This window comes from Pecten maximus, chromosome 8, assembly GCF_902652985.1.
Source record: "Pecten maximus chromosome 8, xPecMax1.1, whole genome shotgun sequence".
NCBI classification, from domain to species: domain Eukaryota; kingdom Metazoa; phylum Mollusca; class Bivalvia; order Pectinida; family Pectinidae; genus Pecten; species Pecten maximus.
This window is the reverse complement of record NC_047022.1, coordinates 25,572,585-25,592,230: the sequence shown is the minus strand read 5'-3', so window position 1 is coordinate 25,592,230 and position 19,646 is coordinate 25,572,585. Positions and strand designations below refer to the sequence as shown.

Genomic DNA, 19,646 nt, shown 5'->3' with positions numbered 1-19,646 from the left:
TTAGACTTCCGGTTACTTTCGTTTTATTATTAACCTTAAAAATAAAACATGTCACGAATTATGAAAGTATGTTGGCATGCATCTAGGAGCCTAACTACATATTCAAAACTGTTAGCGTGAGTATATTTATATCATTTATGACAATATAAGTTGATGTTGTTACTATCATATTGAGGAAATGTACAGGATTTAATTGAACTAGAGCTGTATATTAATGTAAAAGTCACGGTTTCTGTACTAGAAACCTAACCCAGGTTCGGGGATCTCGGGCCCATTGGAGTCTTAGAATTTGACAACGAGAAGCATATGACAAATGAAACGCAGACTCAGATATAAAGATCAACGTATAATTTATTAACTCAACAAATGTAAAGTACTGTTTTATATATCACAGTAAATTCAACAGGTATTCCACCCACACACGTACATCGCTCACACACCTAAATATAACTAATGGCTACTCGGGATAATCCTACTGAATAGACGACGGACGATATATAAAATTAGTGTTAAAACCCTACATGGTCACGACAAACCTACGGCCCAACTAAATACTAATCTATCCTAGGTTGTTAAACAACTGACTACATGATGCCCTAACTAACACTAAACCTATAGAGAAGGAGAGAGAGGCGAGTCATACCAGTCGAACGAAGACTTTGTGTAAGACTGTCTGACTATTGAAAATCCTCGAGTTATTTAGCCAGATTGCGACAATCTGCACGTGCAGATTCCCGCGGAAAGTTACTCGGAACACTTACTGTAACTATAGGTTCCGAATGAATAAACAAATATGGAGGCCGAAATAAGGTGAGATGAACCATAACTGCACACTGATATATTATTATGTGCTTACAAATTTCTCCTACTTTTACATTAATATAATGTACATGTACTGTACATGTAGCAAGGGCTGATTCAGTGATTGATAAGTTGTGAGGGTCGTATTGAAGGCTTTGGATTTTGCCAGACATATTGTTATTTTTCAACATAATCCCCTTCAGTATCCTAATGTCCGTCAGGAAAGAATCATTCTTTCCTCCGACAATCAAAGATTGGATCCTTCTCCCTAACAATATTATCTCTTCAGACTCTATTTCTTCATTTAAATCAGCTATTGCTGATGTTATTTTATTGATTGTTATTTTGCTTTCATTGTCTGTTGTGGCAGCTTTTGTTCAGTAACTGCAGTCATTACAGACCCATATTCATTTAGTTTCAACCCTGTCTATACCAATTTTCCATGCAAATGAAAGCTTCCTACTTCATTTGACTTGTATCATCCCTATCTTAAGTCCTATATCATTTTTCTCCAAGAGGTCAAAGAATGAGTTTATTAACATCTGGTACACCGTTGAGACAGGCAACCACTCTGATGAACACATTACTGTTCTGAGATGTTGCCTTTCTCTTTGATGCAAGGTTTGGGGTTGTTATACCAGTCTTACATAAGAAGCCAAACAGTACACCGGAGGCCCTATTGGTAGAGGTGGCGTAACATGGAGTTGTGCCACACTACTTCAGATGCCTTTGAGGCATCAGGAAGGCTGCGCAGAGGGTACTGCCAGTGTCTGTCTGTAGAATTGTCGCATTATTAGCAGACATTATTGGAAATAAATCCTTTTACATTTCATTGACTTTTCCTTTAATGACATTGATGTACCTTTGCAGATGAATTATTTCAAAGTTTTTTCCGATGATGCTGTATTGCTGTAAATAGAACGGTAAGAAGACTTGTACTAGCATATTTAAGATTTTCGGTTATTCCTTTTCCATCGACCGCTTTCCCGTCGAATAAGGTGATGACCTTCCCGATTTCCACCTTTGTATATGTTGCATGGTATACTTGTTTACACAGTTATGACTATTGACTTGCTCCCAGTAGTTGTTATATATAACGGTGGCCGAGTGGTTAAGGTGTACCAACACTTTATCACTAGCCCTCCACCACTGGGTTGCGAGTTCGAAACCTACGTGGGGCAGTTGCCAGGTACTGACCGTAGGCCGGTGATTTTTCTCCAGGTACTCCAGCTTTCCTCCACCTACAAAACCTGGCACGTCCTTATAAATGACCCTGGCTGTTAATAGGACGTTAAACAAAAACAAACCAAAACAAACGAAAAGTTTTATATATATGGTCGGTATGAAGGTCGCTGAGGTGTTCAAATTAAGTTATCCTATCAAGTGCAAATCTCGTCGAAATCGGTATCCTGAAGATATCGGTCGGGTGCGAGAGATTACGGGTGTCATTGTCCGATTGGTTTGATCAATTCTTAAGAAAAGATCGGCTGATTATTGTTTTTCTTACGACCAAACTATAAGTGGAGCAGGTCGCTATCCCAGATTTTGAATTTGGTTGGTCGGTCAGTCAAAAACAAGTTTGTCCTAGCGTGAGAAAGATGATAATGTTGATTAGGGTTAAGGGGTGTTTTGCCAGATTCAGAATCACGGTTCAGGGGCTGCGGTGGCTGAGTGGTTAAGGTGTCCAGACACTTTATCACTAGCCCTCCACTTCTGGGTTGCGAGTTCGAAACCTACGTGGGGCAGTTGCCAGGTACTGACTGTAGGCCGGTGGTTTTTCTCCGGGTACTTCGGCTTTCCTCCACCTCTAGACCTGGCACGTCCTTAAATGACCCTGGCTGTTATTAGGATGTTAAACAAAAACAAACCAAACAATCAGAATCACATGGTTTGACAACAAGGATGCCGTCTGATCTAAAACCTTGACAGACCAAATATGAAGATCTAAAAGCTCATCTTGAGAGATCCATAACTAAAGCCAGATGGGTATTGGAGTCATATCACGGACGATTTAAGCAATGGCTGTTTTCTCAAAACACAACTTGCCTCCAATCAGTTCCTTGATGCCATTGAGGCACTCGTTAGAATAGTAACAGCCTGACACTATGGTATCCTTGGACCCATATATGTTAGAACACCAGAGCGAGACTCAATGGATAGTGCACTGGCTGGCAAATTGAAAGCACGTATTAGTGTTCACAACATCTTAGCTCAGCTTGTGAAAAACAAGTCAGATCGGACTATAAAGGCCAAGCCGCTATTTGTCAAACTAGATGCGACTGTGGATAATTGTGACTTTTGAAAATTTGACATAAATTCTCATATTCTAAGACACATACCAAATACCAGTAGCAGCTGGCTACATCAGTGAGCACCTCGGTGGTTATGGTAACTACGAGATCTGGATCTATTGGCACTATATGTATGTGTATGTGCCCTATAGCCAGTATCCTATATTACTTGTAGGTGGAAACTAGTAAGCCTTTGCATACCAAATTAGATTGAGACAAACCTCAAGTAATGTAAATTTCGCTACCAACTGTTATCTTCCAGGTATTTAGGTATGGTCCACAATTAGAACTATGTTGTAGACCAACACATTAGGTGGTTTAAGGTGTAACCAACGTAAATCTACCATGTACCGTTCTTGTCAGACAATTAATAAGGCAGTTGCAAGAATATTTAATTTGATACTTGTGGTTAACAGGGAACATGAAGGCCATTTTGAAAGTAGAAATTTCACTTTAGTTGGTTATAAGTGAAGGTTTCGGTCCCTGTGTATTAATAAAACCAAGTATATACATTTCAATGCAAAATGGAAGTTGTATTTTTGACCTTCAGAAAATATGGCTTAATTTAAAAAGAACATGTTTTTACTCAAAATCCATCACATTGTTCAAATCGCCCTGCATCCGTGGTCCATTGTCCGGTCGTCCCTCGGTATCAATTCCTGTTATCGCTATTTATCAGAAAGTACTCAGGGATCTTTCTCAAATTTCATATGCAAGTTTCCCTTAGTACCTAGTTGTGCAAATTGCATTTGGGACCGATCGGAAGACAACATGGCCGACAGGCTCCAATCTTGGATTTTGATAATTGAAGTTTCTTATCGCTGTTTCTCGGAAAATTGTGAAGGGATCTTTCTTAGATTTCATATTTAAGTTTCCCTTGGTTCCTTGTTGTTCATATTGTATTTTGGGACCAATCGGAAAACAACATGGCCAACAGGTGGCCATCTTGAATTTTGACAATTGAAGGTTCTTATCGCTATTTCTCAGAGAGTACAAAAGTGATCTTTCTCAAATTGCATATGTACGTTTCCTTTGGTCCCTAGTTATGCATATTGCATTTTGGAACCGATCGGAAAACAACATGGCCCACAGGCGGCCATCTTGGATTTTGACTATTGCAGGTTGCTCCTGATATATCGTGTTATATTAAGTTATTAAATGTTTTGAAAGAAGGGGGAAAAGAGAAAAGATCAGTCTTTTATTTGACTGATATGGATCATTCAATGGTGGGCGCCAAGATCCCTCTGGTATATCTCGTTATCTCCCGTTCTTAATGTATTCAAAAATGTAATTTCTTGATTTGAATACATGATATCTAACATGTTCTTATCAGCAAGTTCATGTTTAGTTTTCTAAAAATAAATGAAGATGATATTGTAGCATTTCCCCGAAAAAACATTTGTTGGTGCAAAGGGGCGTTTTTATTTATTTATATTCTTGCGTATATGTACATGTTTTGACTTAATGCTTGTTTGTAAACGTAGGAATACAGATGATACCAGCAGATATATAAATGCTATTGCAATAGTTTCAATCGCATTAACAAAAGCAACCTGTTTAACTATATGTGATAAATCTATAAGTAATCACATATTGCGTAAATTGTCTGATCGAGTATTTCTGTATTCATGTGTCTTAAAGAAAATGCATGTGGTAAGTTTTGACAAGTTGTGTGCAATACTTTTGCAATAAAATATTTTAAAATGAAAAGTCATACGTAACTCAGGAAACAATCGCCTTTAAAAGCATTTTTATTTGAGGTTCAGAACTGCTGTCACTCTTTTCAGAGTTTATATATGAGGAAAGGAGTAATTTTTTACAAATAAATAAACATAATGAAAGAGAAACATACTGTACTTCAGCAGTATATTTTGAGGTCGCTACCGACGCTATTTGTTTGATCTGATTTGACTTTATAAAAGTATAATCATTGATGCTCTTTTGAAATGAAAAAGGCTGCTGTGTATTTTATATAATTTATATTGCACAAATATGGCAGATATTTCAATAATAAAAAAATGCCCCTACAACATACTCTTAAGATATCTTGAAATTTCTCAAACTTAACAAAGGTAGTTTTGCATTGGCTTTTGGAAGTTTGAGGTATATTTTTTTGTGCAGTTTTGGGTAGTATTTTGGTAACTTGGGGTAAGTTTTTGGTTGTTATTGGGTAATTTGGGATAAGTTTTTGGTAGGTATTGGGTAATTTGGGATAAGGTTTTGGTAGGTATTGGGTAATTTGGGATAAGTTTTTGGTAGGTATTGGGTAACTTGGGATAAGTTTTTGGTAGGTATTGGGTAATTTGGGATAAGTTTTTGGTAGGTATTGGGTAATTTGGGATAAGGTTTTGGTTGGTAGGGTAGGTATTGTGTAGTTTTTTGTAGGTTTTGAGGAAGTTTTGGTAAGGTTTTGGTAAGTTTTTGGTTGGTATTTGGTAACATGAGGTAGGTATTGTGTAGTTTTGGGTAGGTTTTGGTGAGGTTTTGGTAGGTTTTGGGTAATTTGGGATAAGTTTTTGGTAGGTTTTGTGTAATTTGGGATAAGTTTTGGTAGATTTTGAGTAATTTGGGATAAGTTTTGGTAGGTTTTGGGTAATTTGGGATACGTTTTGGTAGTTTGAGTTGATTTTGGACAGTACTCACAATGGTACTACTCGGACTGAATCAGATCTCTGAACTAAACTTTCACAAGAATCTGTTGTCTGTCTTCAACAATAATAAACGAATATACATGTGACAAGAACGTGATATGTATATACAAATGTAATGATATTGTACAATTCGCATGATTCTGTTGTTCGTGTACACTGCAATACACTTGTACATGCATATTATAATGTAGAACAAATTGTGCTTATTTCCGTTGTTTTCATTTGAACCTATGTTCCTCCAAAATATTGATTTTAATACAAAGCATCTATCATACACTATGTGTGTGTACATCTAATAAAGACAATTTGTTATTTTTTTAGAGCTCGGAAAAATGAAGGAAAGAAATATCCCAAAATATATACAAAAACTGGTGATAAAGGTAAGTTTTGGAAGGCCTTCAGTTAACTGAAAAAAGATATGATAGCTAACTGAATTTTGGGTAAAAGTATTTTTGAGCTAGTCTCAGACAATTTTCCTTGTGTGTGGTATATTGAGTACTATACATAGGTACAGCTAGTATACAGTTGCCTCTTGCTTAGGTGTAATACTAGAAGGAATTTTAATTACCTTCTAGTGGACCGGGCAACTTAAAAATGCTGCACATATTGTGAAAGCATGAAATGGCTCAGATTTAGATATGAAGGCATCGCCTAAAAAGTCTACTTCCTGTTGAGATGGCGGCCATTTTGACGAAAAAAAAGGGACAGGGCAACAGCAAAGCTGTTAATATTTGACTTCTGATATTACCTATAAAATATTCAAACATATACCGTATATACAATAGATGTTGGCCTTCCAGTTTTGTAAAATATTCGTACTAGTCTACAAAGTCATAAAATCATATTCCTTCGTCTATTGGGTAAATTTCTAGAATAAAGAGTCTATTCATGATATTCACATTTTGTTATTTTCTTGTTTTGTCACTTATCCTTGTATTATGATAAGATAATGAGAGGTAATTCTTCAGCAGTGTATATAACAAAATAAAAATACAGATATCAACACCCCCCACCACCACCGACCGCCCCCGTGGAAAGAAAGAAGTCTTCCCCTCCCCAAATACCCTTTGGGATCCCTTTTCTACTTTTCTATCATTAGTGATTGATGTTTTGGTGCCAGAGGATTCGTTATCGTATCGTCTGATGCCTTGTTTAACTTTTATTTTATATCAAAATCTCCCGTTATGAAAGGTTTATCATCCACTTACACCGGAGAAAGGCGACCAAAAAGTGATGCAATCTTTGAAGCATTGGGATCTACAGATGAGCTCTCGTGTGCTATTGGGTAAGTCGTATTTACCATACATTCACAACGAAGTTAGGGTTTTCGCCCAAGTCTGTCTGTATGGACGGACAGATGGATTTCTTTCTTTCTTTCTTATCGGACAACTTCTAAATTTGTGAAACTTTATACTGTTATATCTGTATATCATAACTACTCCCTGTAATGGTATATCTGGGTGTGATTTGTAAGGACAATTTAATAACATCTGTCATAACAGACTATTCTACAAACTATAAAGCAAAGCCCTTACATTACTTCCCCTCGCATATTACATAGAGGATATTGAATGGTTTCCCGTTTAATATACCCGGTATGTTATATTTAACGGGAAACTATTCAATTTTTTTTTATTGCATTTCATATACTTAAAAACAAAATTGAAAACATTGAAAAATTAATAGTGTCAAAAAGTGCGGGAAACAGTAATGATGTCATCTCTTTGTGACGTTACTTCCCGTCAACTTGACGGCGCCTTTATGAAAGGACTGATCAGCGCAATTTATGTGTTTTTTGCTGTTATCGGAGAATCTGCAAAAACTTGTCAGAATATTTCAGAAATACAGCAAAATAACCAATTTATCTTTCTCTGCTTCGACTGGAACAATCGGCAAGTTTCAACGAGGTGAATACAAAGGTCCGCTCTGATTGGTCAAAAAAGGAAAACTTATATTTTCACTGCGAAACTTATATTTTCACTGCAAAACTTATATTTTCACTGCAAAATCTTATATTTTCACTGCTCATAGCTGCAGTGAAAAAATCAGTTTTATTAATTTGATAAATTTCTTTATTTCACTGGCAAAAATGCAATAAACACGTTTTCTTTCCTTTCCTCCTGTCTTATGCTGTAATTCAAACAAATATATAAACATATGTTTTGTGAAAATTATGCCTTTATTTACTGTGCTGTATCAAAACAGGCAAAATTGCATGAGAGAAAAAAAGATTTGTTAATAAATTTCAGACTGGCTGCTGAATTCTGCAAAGAAGCTAACATACCAGTCATATCAGAGCTAGAACAGGTAAGTAAATTCACAGTATAGACTGGTGCAAAATATGACATATTCTTCATGTAATAAGCCCGGAGGTCCATACATAAATCTGCACTCAAAGAACAGTGTATGTTTATAAGAGAGTAAACAGCATTTGTTAGAATTTTCACTTAACTACAATATACAAATGTATGTAAATGGGCCGAACATCACGAAGACACATTTAAGCATTATGCAGCAAAAAAAAACTGCTCTGAATTTTATTCTTTTTTCATCAACAACTCTATCCTCTTCAATTTTTAGCTCACCTGCCCGAAGGGCAAGTGAGCTTATGCCATGGTGCGGCGTCCGTCGTCCAGCCGTCCGGCGTCAACTTTTTCATTTAAACAACTTCTTCTCAATAACCAAGAGGCCCAGGAACTTCATATTGGGCCTGTAGCATACTGGGGTGAAGGGCTACCAAGTTTGTTCAAATAATTGACCTTGACCTTCATTCAAGGTCACATGGGTCAAATAGGCTATAATCTTCAAACGACTTCTTCTCAATAACCAAGAGGCCCAGGGACTTGATATTGGGCCTGTAGCATGCTGGGATGAAGGGCTACCAAGAGAGCTGATAGGTATATAGAGAGCTGATAGGTTTATAGAGAGCTAATAGGTTTATAGAGAGTTGTTTATTACATTTTTACTAGTGAAATATCAAAAATTATTCATTCTATAAAAGTGATATTTTTCACTAGTGAAGAATATCATATTTTTCACTAGTGAAAAATATCACTTTTGCTGATTTGACCAATCAAATTCAAGATTAGAAAATACCAAAATAATTGACCAATCAGAAAGCCCGACATATATGTCAGCACCTGGACAGGGGAAACTACTGTTTTTGTTTACAAATTATCGCTGTAGTCCCAGTTAGCATACGGGGTAGGGTTTTCGTTGATAAAAAATGTAATAAACAGAATATCTAACAGTGTCTTCAGTAATACCAAATATATTTCACGAGTGGGGCTAATATTTTGATATTTTTCACTCGTGCTGCGCACTCGTGAAAAATATCAAAATATTAGCCCCACTCGTGAAATATATTTGGTATTACTGGAGACACTGTTAGATATCCTCTATTTATAGAGAGCTGATAGGTTTATAGAGAGCTAATAGGTTTATAGAGAGCTGATAGGTTTATAGAGAGCTGATAGGTATATAGAGAGCTAATAGGTTTATAGAGAGCTGATAGGTATATAGAGAGCTGATAGGTATATAGAAAGCTGATAGGTTTATAGAGAGCTGATAGGTTTATAGAGAGCTAATAGGTTTATAGAGAGTTGTTTATAGAGAGCTGATAGGTTTATAGAGAACTGATAGATATATAGAGAGCTGATAGGTTTATAGAGAGCTGATAGGTTTATAGAGAGCTGGTAGGCTTATAGAGAGCTGATAGGTTTATAGAGAGCTGATAGGTTTATAGAGAGCTGATAGGTTTATAGAGAGCTGATATGTTAATAGAGAGCTGATAGGTTTATAGAGAGCTAATAGGTTTATAGAGATCTGTTTATAGAGAGCTGATAGGTTTATAGAGAGCCGCTAGGTATATAGAGAGCTGATAGGTTTATATAGAGTTGTTTATAGAGAGCTGATAGGTATATAGAGAGCTGATATGTTTATAGAGAGCTGATAGATATATAGAGAGCTGATAGGTTTATAGAGAGCTGATAGGTATATAGAGAGTTGTTTATAGAGAGCTGATAGGTTTATAGAGAGCTGATAGGTTTATAGAGAGCTGATAGGTATATAGAGAGCTAATAGGTTTATAGAGAGCTGATAGGTTTATAGAGAGCTGATAGGTTTATAGAGAGCTGATAGGTGTTTATAGAGAGCTGATAGATTTATAGAGAGCTGATAGGTTTATAGAGAGCTGATAGGTTTATAGAGAGCTGTTTTTAGAGAGCTGATAGGTATATAGAGAGCTAATAGGTTTATAGAGAGCTGATAGGTATATAGAGAGCTAATAGGTTTATAGAGAGCTGATAGGTATATAGAGAGCTGATAGGTATATAGAGAGCTGATAGGTTTATAGAGAGCTGATAGGTATATAGAGAGCTGATAGGTTTATAGAGAGCTGATAGGTATATAGAGAGCTGATAGGTTTATAGAGAGCTGATAGGTTTATAGAGAGCTGATAGGTATATTGTGTTACTTCAGATGTTAGTCGCTTTGTTTGTGTAGCTCTAAAAAGTAACCAATTCGAGTGATATGAATACCACATCCAACAAACACTCCTTGTGTAACCTTTGTTTGCATTCTCCACGCTCAAATACTTTAATGTACATAAACAGGTATCTCCTCAAGGGAAAAAAATCACACAACTTTCTTATTTTTTCCTCTGAGCTGAAAAAAAATACTGAAGTTTCTATACATTATTGCTGTCAGAAAATACCATCAAAGGAATAAGCATGCACGATATTTCATAGAATATGTATTGGATCACTTCCCTGTAATTCAAATATTTAAATTGCGTATGTATTTTTATTACAGATCCAGTGTGTGTTACAGGATATAGGATCTTGTGTGGCTACACCTTTGTCTTCTGCTCGAGACTCCCATTTAAGTATGTGATACCAGAGACATATATAGAGAGATAAGTAACATCACTATTTCCCCGTACAAGTGGTGGCTCCCTTTATTCATGACCACTCAAGCATATCCCTTATCGAGAGCGCCCTGTCCCCTATCAAACACACGCGAGCACAGGTAAATCAGGGCTTTGCGCATGTGTGTATCGATGTACTGGAACTTATTCGACATGTTCTGGTTAATCCGCCATTACGTCAGACCAAAACATCGTCATTTTAAACACACACAAAAAGCACATCGTTTTATTTTGGCACCTACAAAAGTTACCACATTAACCAAAAACTATCATACTTATGGGATATAGTCTTATTGATCATGCACACTGTTGTCATTAATCCGTATTTTCGAAAATCCATTGGGTCCTATTCGACAAGCCGCCATTACGTCAGACCAAAACATTGTCAATTTTAAACGCACACAAAAAGCACATCGTTTTATCTAGGCCACTACAAAAGTTACCACATTAACCAAAAACTATCATACTTATGGAATGTGGTCTTGTTTATCATGCACATTGTTGTCATTTATCCGTATTCTCGAAAACCCCATAAGGACTTTTCGAAAATTGGAGATTCCCGCCGATCTTTCCTGCGGTGTGCTTGATTTTCATACTCAAAATACAAACACTTGGACAGCAAATTGTGATATATTTCATATTGATGACACTTCTGCACTTTGGTATTAATAAAATTAAAGCACATAATTGGATCTTGGTGATGATTTCAAATAGAAATTATCGATAATTATGTGTCTGGTTTTCAAGTTTTCTCCAATATGGCGTCTAGTGAAGACTGAACCGAGCGACCGCAAAGGATTGTGGGAAGGTCAGGGGCCACCACGTTGATATAAGGGCAAATAGAGAGCTGCGAATCTCTCTATATATGTCTCTGCTAGTGCTATGTGATCATTTTATTTATTACTTTTATTTATTTTTCATTTCTTTATTAAATTACTGCTTGCTGTATTGATAGAGCAGTGATATAACAAGCAAACAATACTTTGTTATTTCTATTTAATCACATCGAGCCTCTTGTAGTTTCTCAGTATTTGGACAAGTGAGTTGATGCCGTGGTGCAATTGTCTATTGTCCGTCCATCCAGCTTTAAATGTTTACCCAGGTGTCAAATGTGTGTAATAATTTATGTCTAAGTAAGCAACCGATATAGACTCATGGCATGGGCCAGGAATGTCGGGGTTGAAGGGTAACAGAGTCTGTTGTAATGTCTGAAGAGGTATTCAGCTGAGTAGCTATATATATGGTATACGTAGCAGATGAGAGATACAGGTCCATGGACCTCTTGTATTTATTCGGTATATTTTACCTTACTTTCATACAGTAGCTTGCACTAGTGTCGTATCCTTTTTTGTCAGAGATGACGCGTTTTAATGCAGAGCTTGTGACAGACTTGGAAAGATTGATTGATGATTATACAGCAGAGTTGCCGCCCTTAGAAAACTTCATCATTCCTGTAAGTTTTGTAAATTGTTTCTTACCATGCAGCGGATGAAGATATGTATACTCGTTTATACCACATCTTTGTATCAATTAGAATGATTATGTAATGATATTTTGCAATTAAGCATTACAAAAGTTGCAAAATAGATTATGTAATGATATTTTGCAAATAAGCATTACAAAATTTGCATAATAATAGTGGTACACCAACCAAGAAAAGCTGTCTTTTACAAAGCTCATCATAAATCATCACTTCAACTAAGTAGAATTTTTTCCTCTAGTGTTATGAAAACGACGACGCTTAGATATCAATATTCTTAATAGAAAATATCACTAACACGATTACCATCTCTTAACAGTCTGGTGGCAAATCTTCATCTTCACTACATCTAGCAAGATCCATTTGTCGCAGGGCAGAACGACAGTAAGTTATCATGACATTGATAAGAATTAAATCACATCTACTCTCAAAGTTTATTAATTATGGCCATTTAATTGCCTCTTGCCTACATCATATAGTTGTGCTAAATCAGTATAATCTAATAAGTGTTGCAAATATAGTTGATATCAACTTTATTTAACAACAATTGTGAAACAAGTTATTTCAACTGATACTATTCAATCTTGCTTGGCCCGAGAGAAGGGCGCGAGGGGTCTTACTGTGGTATAAAACCGGAGTATCTGGGGAAAATCCACTTTGTCAGACCGGTGACCCTATATATTTTCACGTTTAATTGGGGAAAAGAGAGTGTCACAGTAGGAGACGGGTAGAGACATGTCAAGTATAGGGGCATATGAAAAGAGGGGCAGGGGTCACAGTAGGAGAGGGGCAGAGATAGGTCAATGATGGGGGAAGGGCCAATAATACGAGGGAGAGGAACAGGAAGAGAGGGGCAGAGACAGATCAAGGATGAAGGAAGGGCAAATAATACGAGGGAGAGGAACAGGAAGAGAGGGGCAGAGACAGATCAAGGATGAAGTAAGGGCCAATAATACCAGGGAGAGGGGCAGAGACAGATCAAGGATGAAGGAAGGGCCAATAACACAAGGGAGAGGGGCAGGAAGAGAGGGGCAGAGACAGATCAAGGATGAAGGAAGGGCCAATAACACAAGGGAGAGGGGCAGGAAGAGAGGGCAGAGACAGATCAAGGATGGGGGAAGGGCCAATAATACCAGGGAGAGGAACAGGAAGAGAGGGGCAGAGACAGATCAAGGATGAAGTAAGGGCCAATAACACAAGGGAGAGGAACAGGAAGAGAGGGGCAGAGACAGATCAAGGATGGGGGAAGGGCCAATAACACAAGGGAGAGGGGCAGGAAGAGAGGGGCAGAGACAGATCAAGGATGAAGGAAGGGCCAATAATACCAGGGAGAGGGGCAGAGTCAGATCAAGGATGGGGGAAGGGCCAATAATATGAGGGAGAGGGGCAGGAAGAGAGGGGCAGAGTCAGATCAAGGATGGGGGAAGGGCCAATAACACAAGGGAGAGGGGCAGGAAGAGAGGGGCAGAGACAGATCAAGGATGATTAAAGGGCCAATAACACAAGGGAGAGGGGCAGGAAGAGAGGGGCAGAGACAGATCAAGGATGGGGGAAGGGCCAATAATACCAGGGAGAGGGGCAGAGTCAGATCAAGGAAGGGGGAAGGGCAAATAATACCAGTGAGAGGGGCAGGAAGAGAGGGGCAGAGTCAGATCAAGGATGGGGGAAGGGCAAATAATACCAGGAGAGGGGCAGGAAGAGAGGGGCAGAGTCAGATCAAGGATGGGGGAAGGGCCAATAATATGAGGGAGAGGGGCAGGAAGAGAGGGGCAGAGTCAGATCAAGGATGAGGGAAGGGCCAATAATATGAGGGAGAGGAATAGATCACAGAAGAGGGGCAGAGACAGATTAAGGAGGGGGAGGGGCAGATGATAGGAGGGAAAGGGGATATTGTAGGAAGAGAGGGACAGAGACCAATTAAGGAGGGGCAAGTAATAGGAGAGGGGGGGTGGATCACAGGCGAGTTAACAACTGGAAAGGCAGGTAATAAGAGGGAAATCAGAGTTTACCACACCTCTTCGTTACGATCCGCCAACCCGTTAACTAGCAATGATGATCACTGCAGAACACTTGGAATCCTTGCTTCAAGATCTTGAGTCAAGTCATTTTCATTTTTCATTTTCATATATATATGTGCATATAAATCTTTCCTCAAAATTGGGATTAATGAAAAGTCATCAGCTCATCATCTCAACAATGGTGGGACGGGACTAGGTGTGTGGTTAGATTTTCTTTTATCATATATGTGTGGTATGACTATTGCGAGGGCAGGATTAAGGAAAAAATATTTCAACTGTAATATTTCAGTGTGACACCTCTGGTAAAGAGTGGTGAAATGGATGCAGAACCACTACAATACCTCAATAGGTAGGTCTGTATATCGCACAGTACATGTAAGTAGGTTATTAGTCAATGATATGACCAAATATGTCAAAGTTATATCTCAATAAAATAATAGAATAACTAATTAGTAGGGCAGTAGCATGATTTTTTTAAACGTAATGCATTTATTTCTTGTGATTGTTTTTAATCATTTAGACACTTTTCAAGTTTATATCGTTATAATTCAGCATATATATACATTTCAACACTTAACTTTCCTCCTTACAGACTGAGTGATTTCCTCTTCACTGTTGCCAGATATTCAGCTAAGAAGGAAGGAAGGGAGGAAGTTATATACAGACGAATATATCCTGCTGAGACAGACAAGTGAAAATAACATGTAACAGCTATTCTGATTGGTCGCCAATAACTACCACGTGTATCAGTGTTTATGATTTGTTGTGGCTGGATCATAATGACAGATTTATTTATTTTTGTATATTGTGTGGAGAAACGAAGGAGTGCATGGTCAGGTGTTTGTCACATAGTGCTTTCCATCCTTCTCTATATAATGAACATCGGGGTGTAATATTTACCGAATTTTAATCTAGCCTCCCAAATCTTATGGCATTGTGTATACACACTAGGCAAAGGGGCATGTCCCGTATGGTCTAAAGACTAGACATGCCCCGTGCACTAAGGTACATGTAGGTTTAAATACACAAATTATCATATCCTTGTGGCTAGAGAGATTTACTTTGGTGATGGTTTTTTTCCAAAGTGATTCGGTGACTGGTGAAATAAAAACCAAAAAAGATTAGCAGTGTTTTGATGGATCTATTCTCTGGCTGGCTTCGCGAATTTGTACAATTTTTGTGATGAGCCCTGTCATACAGAAAGAAAAGATACTAAGGCGTGCAATTCAGTACCGATTGCATAATACATGTATACATTATGGGCATTTGAGAGCTAAAACGTGATTGTAAAATTCATTCAACTGGATGTCAACATACACACAACCAGTAAATGTATTTCTGTTAATGAATAGGACATTTCTGTTACAAGGATTTATAATGAGAGGTATACGATTATGTATATGAATTTCGAAGAAGGAGCCGTTACATGTCTAATAAAATCAATAATATTTTATAAAAATATAGCATTTTGATAAGGTCGATACATGGTCATATCAACATATGAAAATTAATGACCGAGGGCTTTATTTCCGGAAGAGATATGGGTTTGATGATACAAAATTTTAAAAAACCACACAAACTATTACATACTACTCGTCTGAATCAGGAAAACCATATCAAAATTCATGACTTAACACACCGAATAAAATAGAGATGAAAATGTTCAGCCGATTGGCCTGATTTCAGCCTTTTTGAGAATATCAGTGTAATGTAAACTTGTAATTTTTCCCATTGAAAAGATTGAGTAATCTAATTTTCAGTCTTTTTGCCCTTAGTCCATTTTCATCTCTGATAAAATAAGACATTAACCACAGTTATACTTTGATTACATAACATCTACACTTGATTTTATAAAGGTAGTATCTCCAGTAATGTTAAAATCCCTTAAGGATTGGCCTAAAATTGTTTACAATTGGAGACCACTTATAATTATCAATGAATTACTTTGTGCCATCATAGTTGGTTCCCTAGGCTATACATTAAACCCAGATTAATCGATGAACCACTTGCCTAATTAACTGATTACGTAACTAAATTACTGAAATAAGAACGTAGATTGTCACAAAACAGATCAAAATATTGTTTTGTTTTAGTGAAATAGGAAAGTTTGAATCATAAACAAAATACGAAAACAGAAAGTTTACCGTTGACAATATTCATTTTCCAAGCATTTTGTTTAAAAAAAGTCATTATTTTGTGAATAAACGACATTTTGAATGTCTTCCATATTCAGTCCATTTAAAATAATTTAGGGTATAGGACGCTTTATCACTTACCCTAATCCTGCCCAAAGATCAAAACTTTACCATCTGTGCAAAGTGTTGATTTTGGGCTTAGATATGTGTCATCTCAATGACTTGTTGATCGATAGTGGACATAACAGAACACCCTGTTTAACTCCAAACCTTAATGTATACATGTATGTGCCTTTCCTAATATATAAGTATAATGCACATACAAATAATGCTAACATGTCGTTAAATGACCATCGCTGTTAATTATAATTAAGACGTTAAATACAATATGTAAGATATATTACATGGCCGATAGTGGCTGAACAATTCCTACAGCAATATATCCCCTATCCCATAGTCTCCCTTTACTCTGCGTTTCTCCTTCTTTGTCAGATGGTAAAGCCTGGACAGGTTGGACAAGACCACAGTTTCTATAAATTCTTTTACATTAAGCGCCCCCTATTGACTCTGGCATTTACACTCCAAACCACGAGGATGCACTACTGTTTTCCGGTAAAAGTAAAGACGGACAATCATAGAAATAGTATTCAACTCTTTTTTAACAGGTCAGTTTCCAGTATGTCGAAAACATTCAATTCCATAGTAAAAGCATTAGATATATATATTGTTCATTGTTCCTTGGACGTGAACATCTTACAAGAGAAAACATTCTGGAATACAACACAATGTTCTCCGAAGCAATGTTTGGCAAGCTGGCGACTGTCATACTTCACGGTACATATATCATTATTCCTAAGAGTTCTGATCACCAGCTGGAGAAAACCTCCTACCGTGGTCTGGTGGTTACATTCTGGGCCTTTTCGTGGAAGCAGTAATGATGCGAAGATTACAAAAGCCATCATGGATAGTCTCTCCTGGGTGGAGAAAATGACGGGGGTATAGGGCCGGTGTTTTGCCAGATATGGAATCACGTGATTGGACAACAAAGATGCCGTCTTATTTATATATATGTAACTTTGCAACACAAATGACGAAGGAAGACAACTTTTTGACTCGTGCCCTGACCGGGCCTCGAACTCACGACGGACTCAACATGACGAGCTACAAGCTAACATTGATACATCCATATAGCTACATGTAGATCAAGAAGGTTGGATGAGTCGTATCACGGATTAAGAAATTGCTGATATCATGTCAAGAAGCATTTGATTATGTCAAGGACAACTGAACAGCTATACTCCCTTCAGCATATCTGGACGTCAGTAAATTTTGAAACTGATTATATTATCAATCCAAATGTGAACGTTCCACATATGATCTGCAACATAAACTGAACGAGACTCGGTATCGTTGGTCTACTATTGAAAGAAAATATATGCAAACACTATGCATTATAAGAGCTCGATCACTTTCCCCATCAGGCCGAATTTGTCGTTAAAATAGACCATAAACCGTTAAATAACTTTGAAAACTCTCATCGAAAAGTTATTTGAAAACTCTCATCGAAAACAGGAAAATTTAGTTAATGGCATCAAACATTGCCTATCGGTATAAAATTGAATTTATATAAATGGAACTGAAAAGACGTGTATGTGCGGAGTTTTTATCAAGATGACTTGAGAAAATAGACATTAATGGATGAGAATATCTACTTTAAACTCAAATACGTTTGATGTATGTTTGATCTTCAGAAAATGGAAATCATCGCAACGAAACGGGCAATTATGAAACGGAAATGGCTGCAACGCCAGATACAGATATGAAACCTTTAGATCTTGAGCAATCCAAATTAAAAGAACAAACAATAAGACGAGTGTTAGGGTCAGGCTAAGATCGTGCTAACTGTTGACACCTTGAGTTATTTCCAAAGCGCAGACGCCGACGTCAATCCATGTCTATATGTTCCGTTACAATTGCGTGAGGATGTAAGTAAATAGTTTTATGATGGCAATAGAAATTGATAAGACCTATGGTGCAATGAAATGGAAGTATTTCTCTACAAGGAATTATTGATCAGCTCGTCGGTAACTTTATGAAATAAAGCAGCCATTGGTGGTAATAGGTATACCAATTAATTCGATTCAACTCATTTCCGTAAATTTTCCATAACAAAAGGACATAGACATCAACTTTTCGATCATACATGTTACAAAATCATCATATCCTCTTAAAAGAAAAATAACAAATATGATTAGCCCACAATAGTAATACTCAATTTTAAACATCCTTTGATACAGCCCCATAGAACCCAGAATGAAGCTACTACTTATCTAAAGCCGCACACTGCTCATACACAACATATGGTAAGCCGTTTTGATATTTAATACATAATAGCTTAAGGTAAAAAGTTTTTTGACTTAAGCTAAAAAGATTTTGACTTAAGCTAAAAAGATTTTGACTTAAGTTGAAAAACATCTTTTTGCATTATGTATTATTTTAGCTTAAGCTGAAAAGATTTCGACTTAAGTTGACAGGTTTTTTTTAACTTAAGTCAAAATCTTTTTAACTTAAGTTGAAATAAACTTTTTTCAGCAGGTGGCGGATGATCATTATGCAAACATACCGCTCATTTTGGTGTAATTTTGCCGCTCACCTTTGCTTTTTAAAACTTTATATGTGTTTTTATGTTAATTTTAATAAAATAATACAGAAGGCCACTCACAGAGGTGAGCCAAAATATTTTGCCGTGATTCTGTGTCATTGTCATCTGTATGTAAAGCAAACAAAGCTCGCAGCATTTAAAGTACATTTGTATTTATATATTACAATGTGCCGTATATAAAAAAGAAGTGCATGGCTTGCATAATCTCTCAATCTGTTTCAAGTTATTTCATCCTAGAAAGCATAACAATACTCATGCTGTACCGAAATGGTTAGCTTTAGATGCATGATGTGACGAATGGATGAGATCGATGACATCGAAAAATTGTCAGTTTGACCTGAAAGTGAAATATTGAGGTAACACAGGTCACCCTGACATGACCCCTTATGCGATGTTGTTGGATGTTCATGTAACATTGTGAGAATGACCATCTAGATTTTAATTAGATAGGTAGTGGTATTTATTAGGTCACCTGCATGAAGGACAAGTGAGCTTATTATACTGTCCGTTCATCCGTCCGGCGTCAACATTTCCATTTTAACAACTTCTTCTCAATAACCAAAAGGTCCAGAGACCTAATACTGGGCCTGTAGCATGCTGGGATGAAGGGCTACCAAGTTTCAATCAAGGTCACAGGGGTCAAATAGTTTAAACTCTTTTAACAACTACTTCTCAAAATAA

General features: G+C 37.1%; 1 protein-coding gene across 1 annotated transcript; it reads left to right on the top strand.

Annotated features, from left to right (window-relative positions):
• Positions 1–10: 10 nt before the first annotated feature.
• Positions 11–15,292, top strand: LOC117332958 (corrinoid adenosyltransferase-like). The gene is made up of 9 exons (XM_033892048.1): positions 11–116; positions 6,065–6,123; positions 6,935–7,028; positions 7,993–8,050; positions 10,556–10,628; positions 12,026–12,123; positions 12,470–12,534; positions 14,458–14,517; positions 14,761–15,292. The coding sequence occupies exons 1-9, from the start codon at positions 49–51 to the stop codon at positions 14,861–14,863; spliced, it is 678 nt and encodes a 225-aa protein (XP_033747939.1). The 5' UTR covers positions 11–48; the 3' UTR covers positions 14,864–15,292.
• The last annotated feature ends 4,354 nt before the right edge of the window (positions 15,293–19,646 follow it).

Excerpts from the sequence above, each read along its gene's own strand:
- LOC117332958 (XM_033892048.1), top strand. The coding sequence starts at position 49 with ATGTCACGAATTATGAAAGTATGTTGGCATGCATCTAGGAGCCTAACT. Across the intron at positions 117-6,064 it reads ACATATTCAAAACTGTTAGC|AGCTCGGAAAAATGAAGGAA; the intron begins GTGAGTATATTT and ends TTATTTTTTTAG. Across the intron at positions 7,029-7,992 it reads GAGCTCTCGTGTGCTATTGG|ACTGGCTGCTGAATTCTGCA; the intron begins GTAAGTCGTATT and ends AATAAATTTCAG.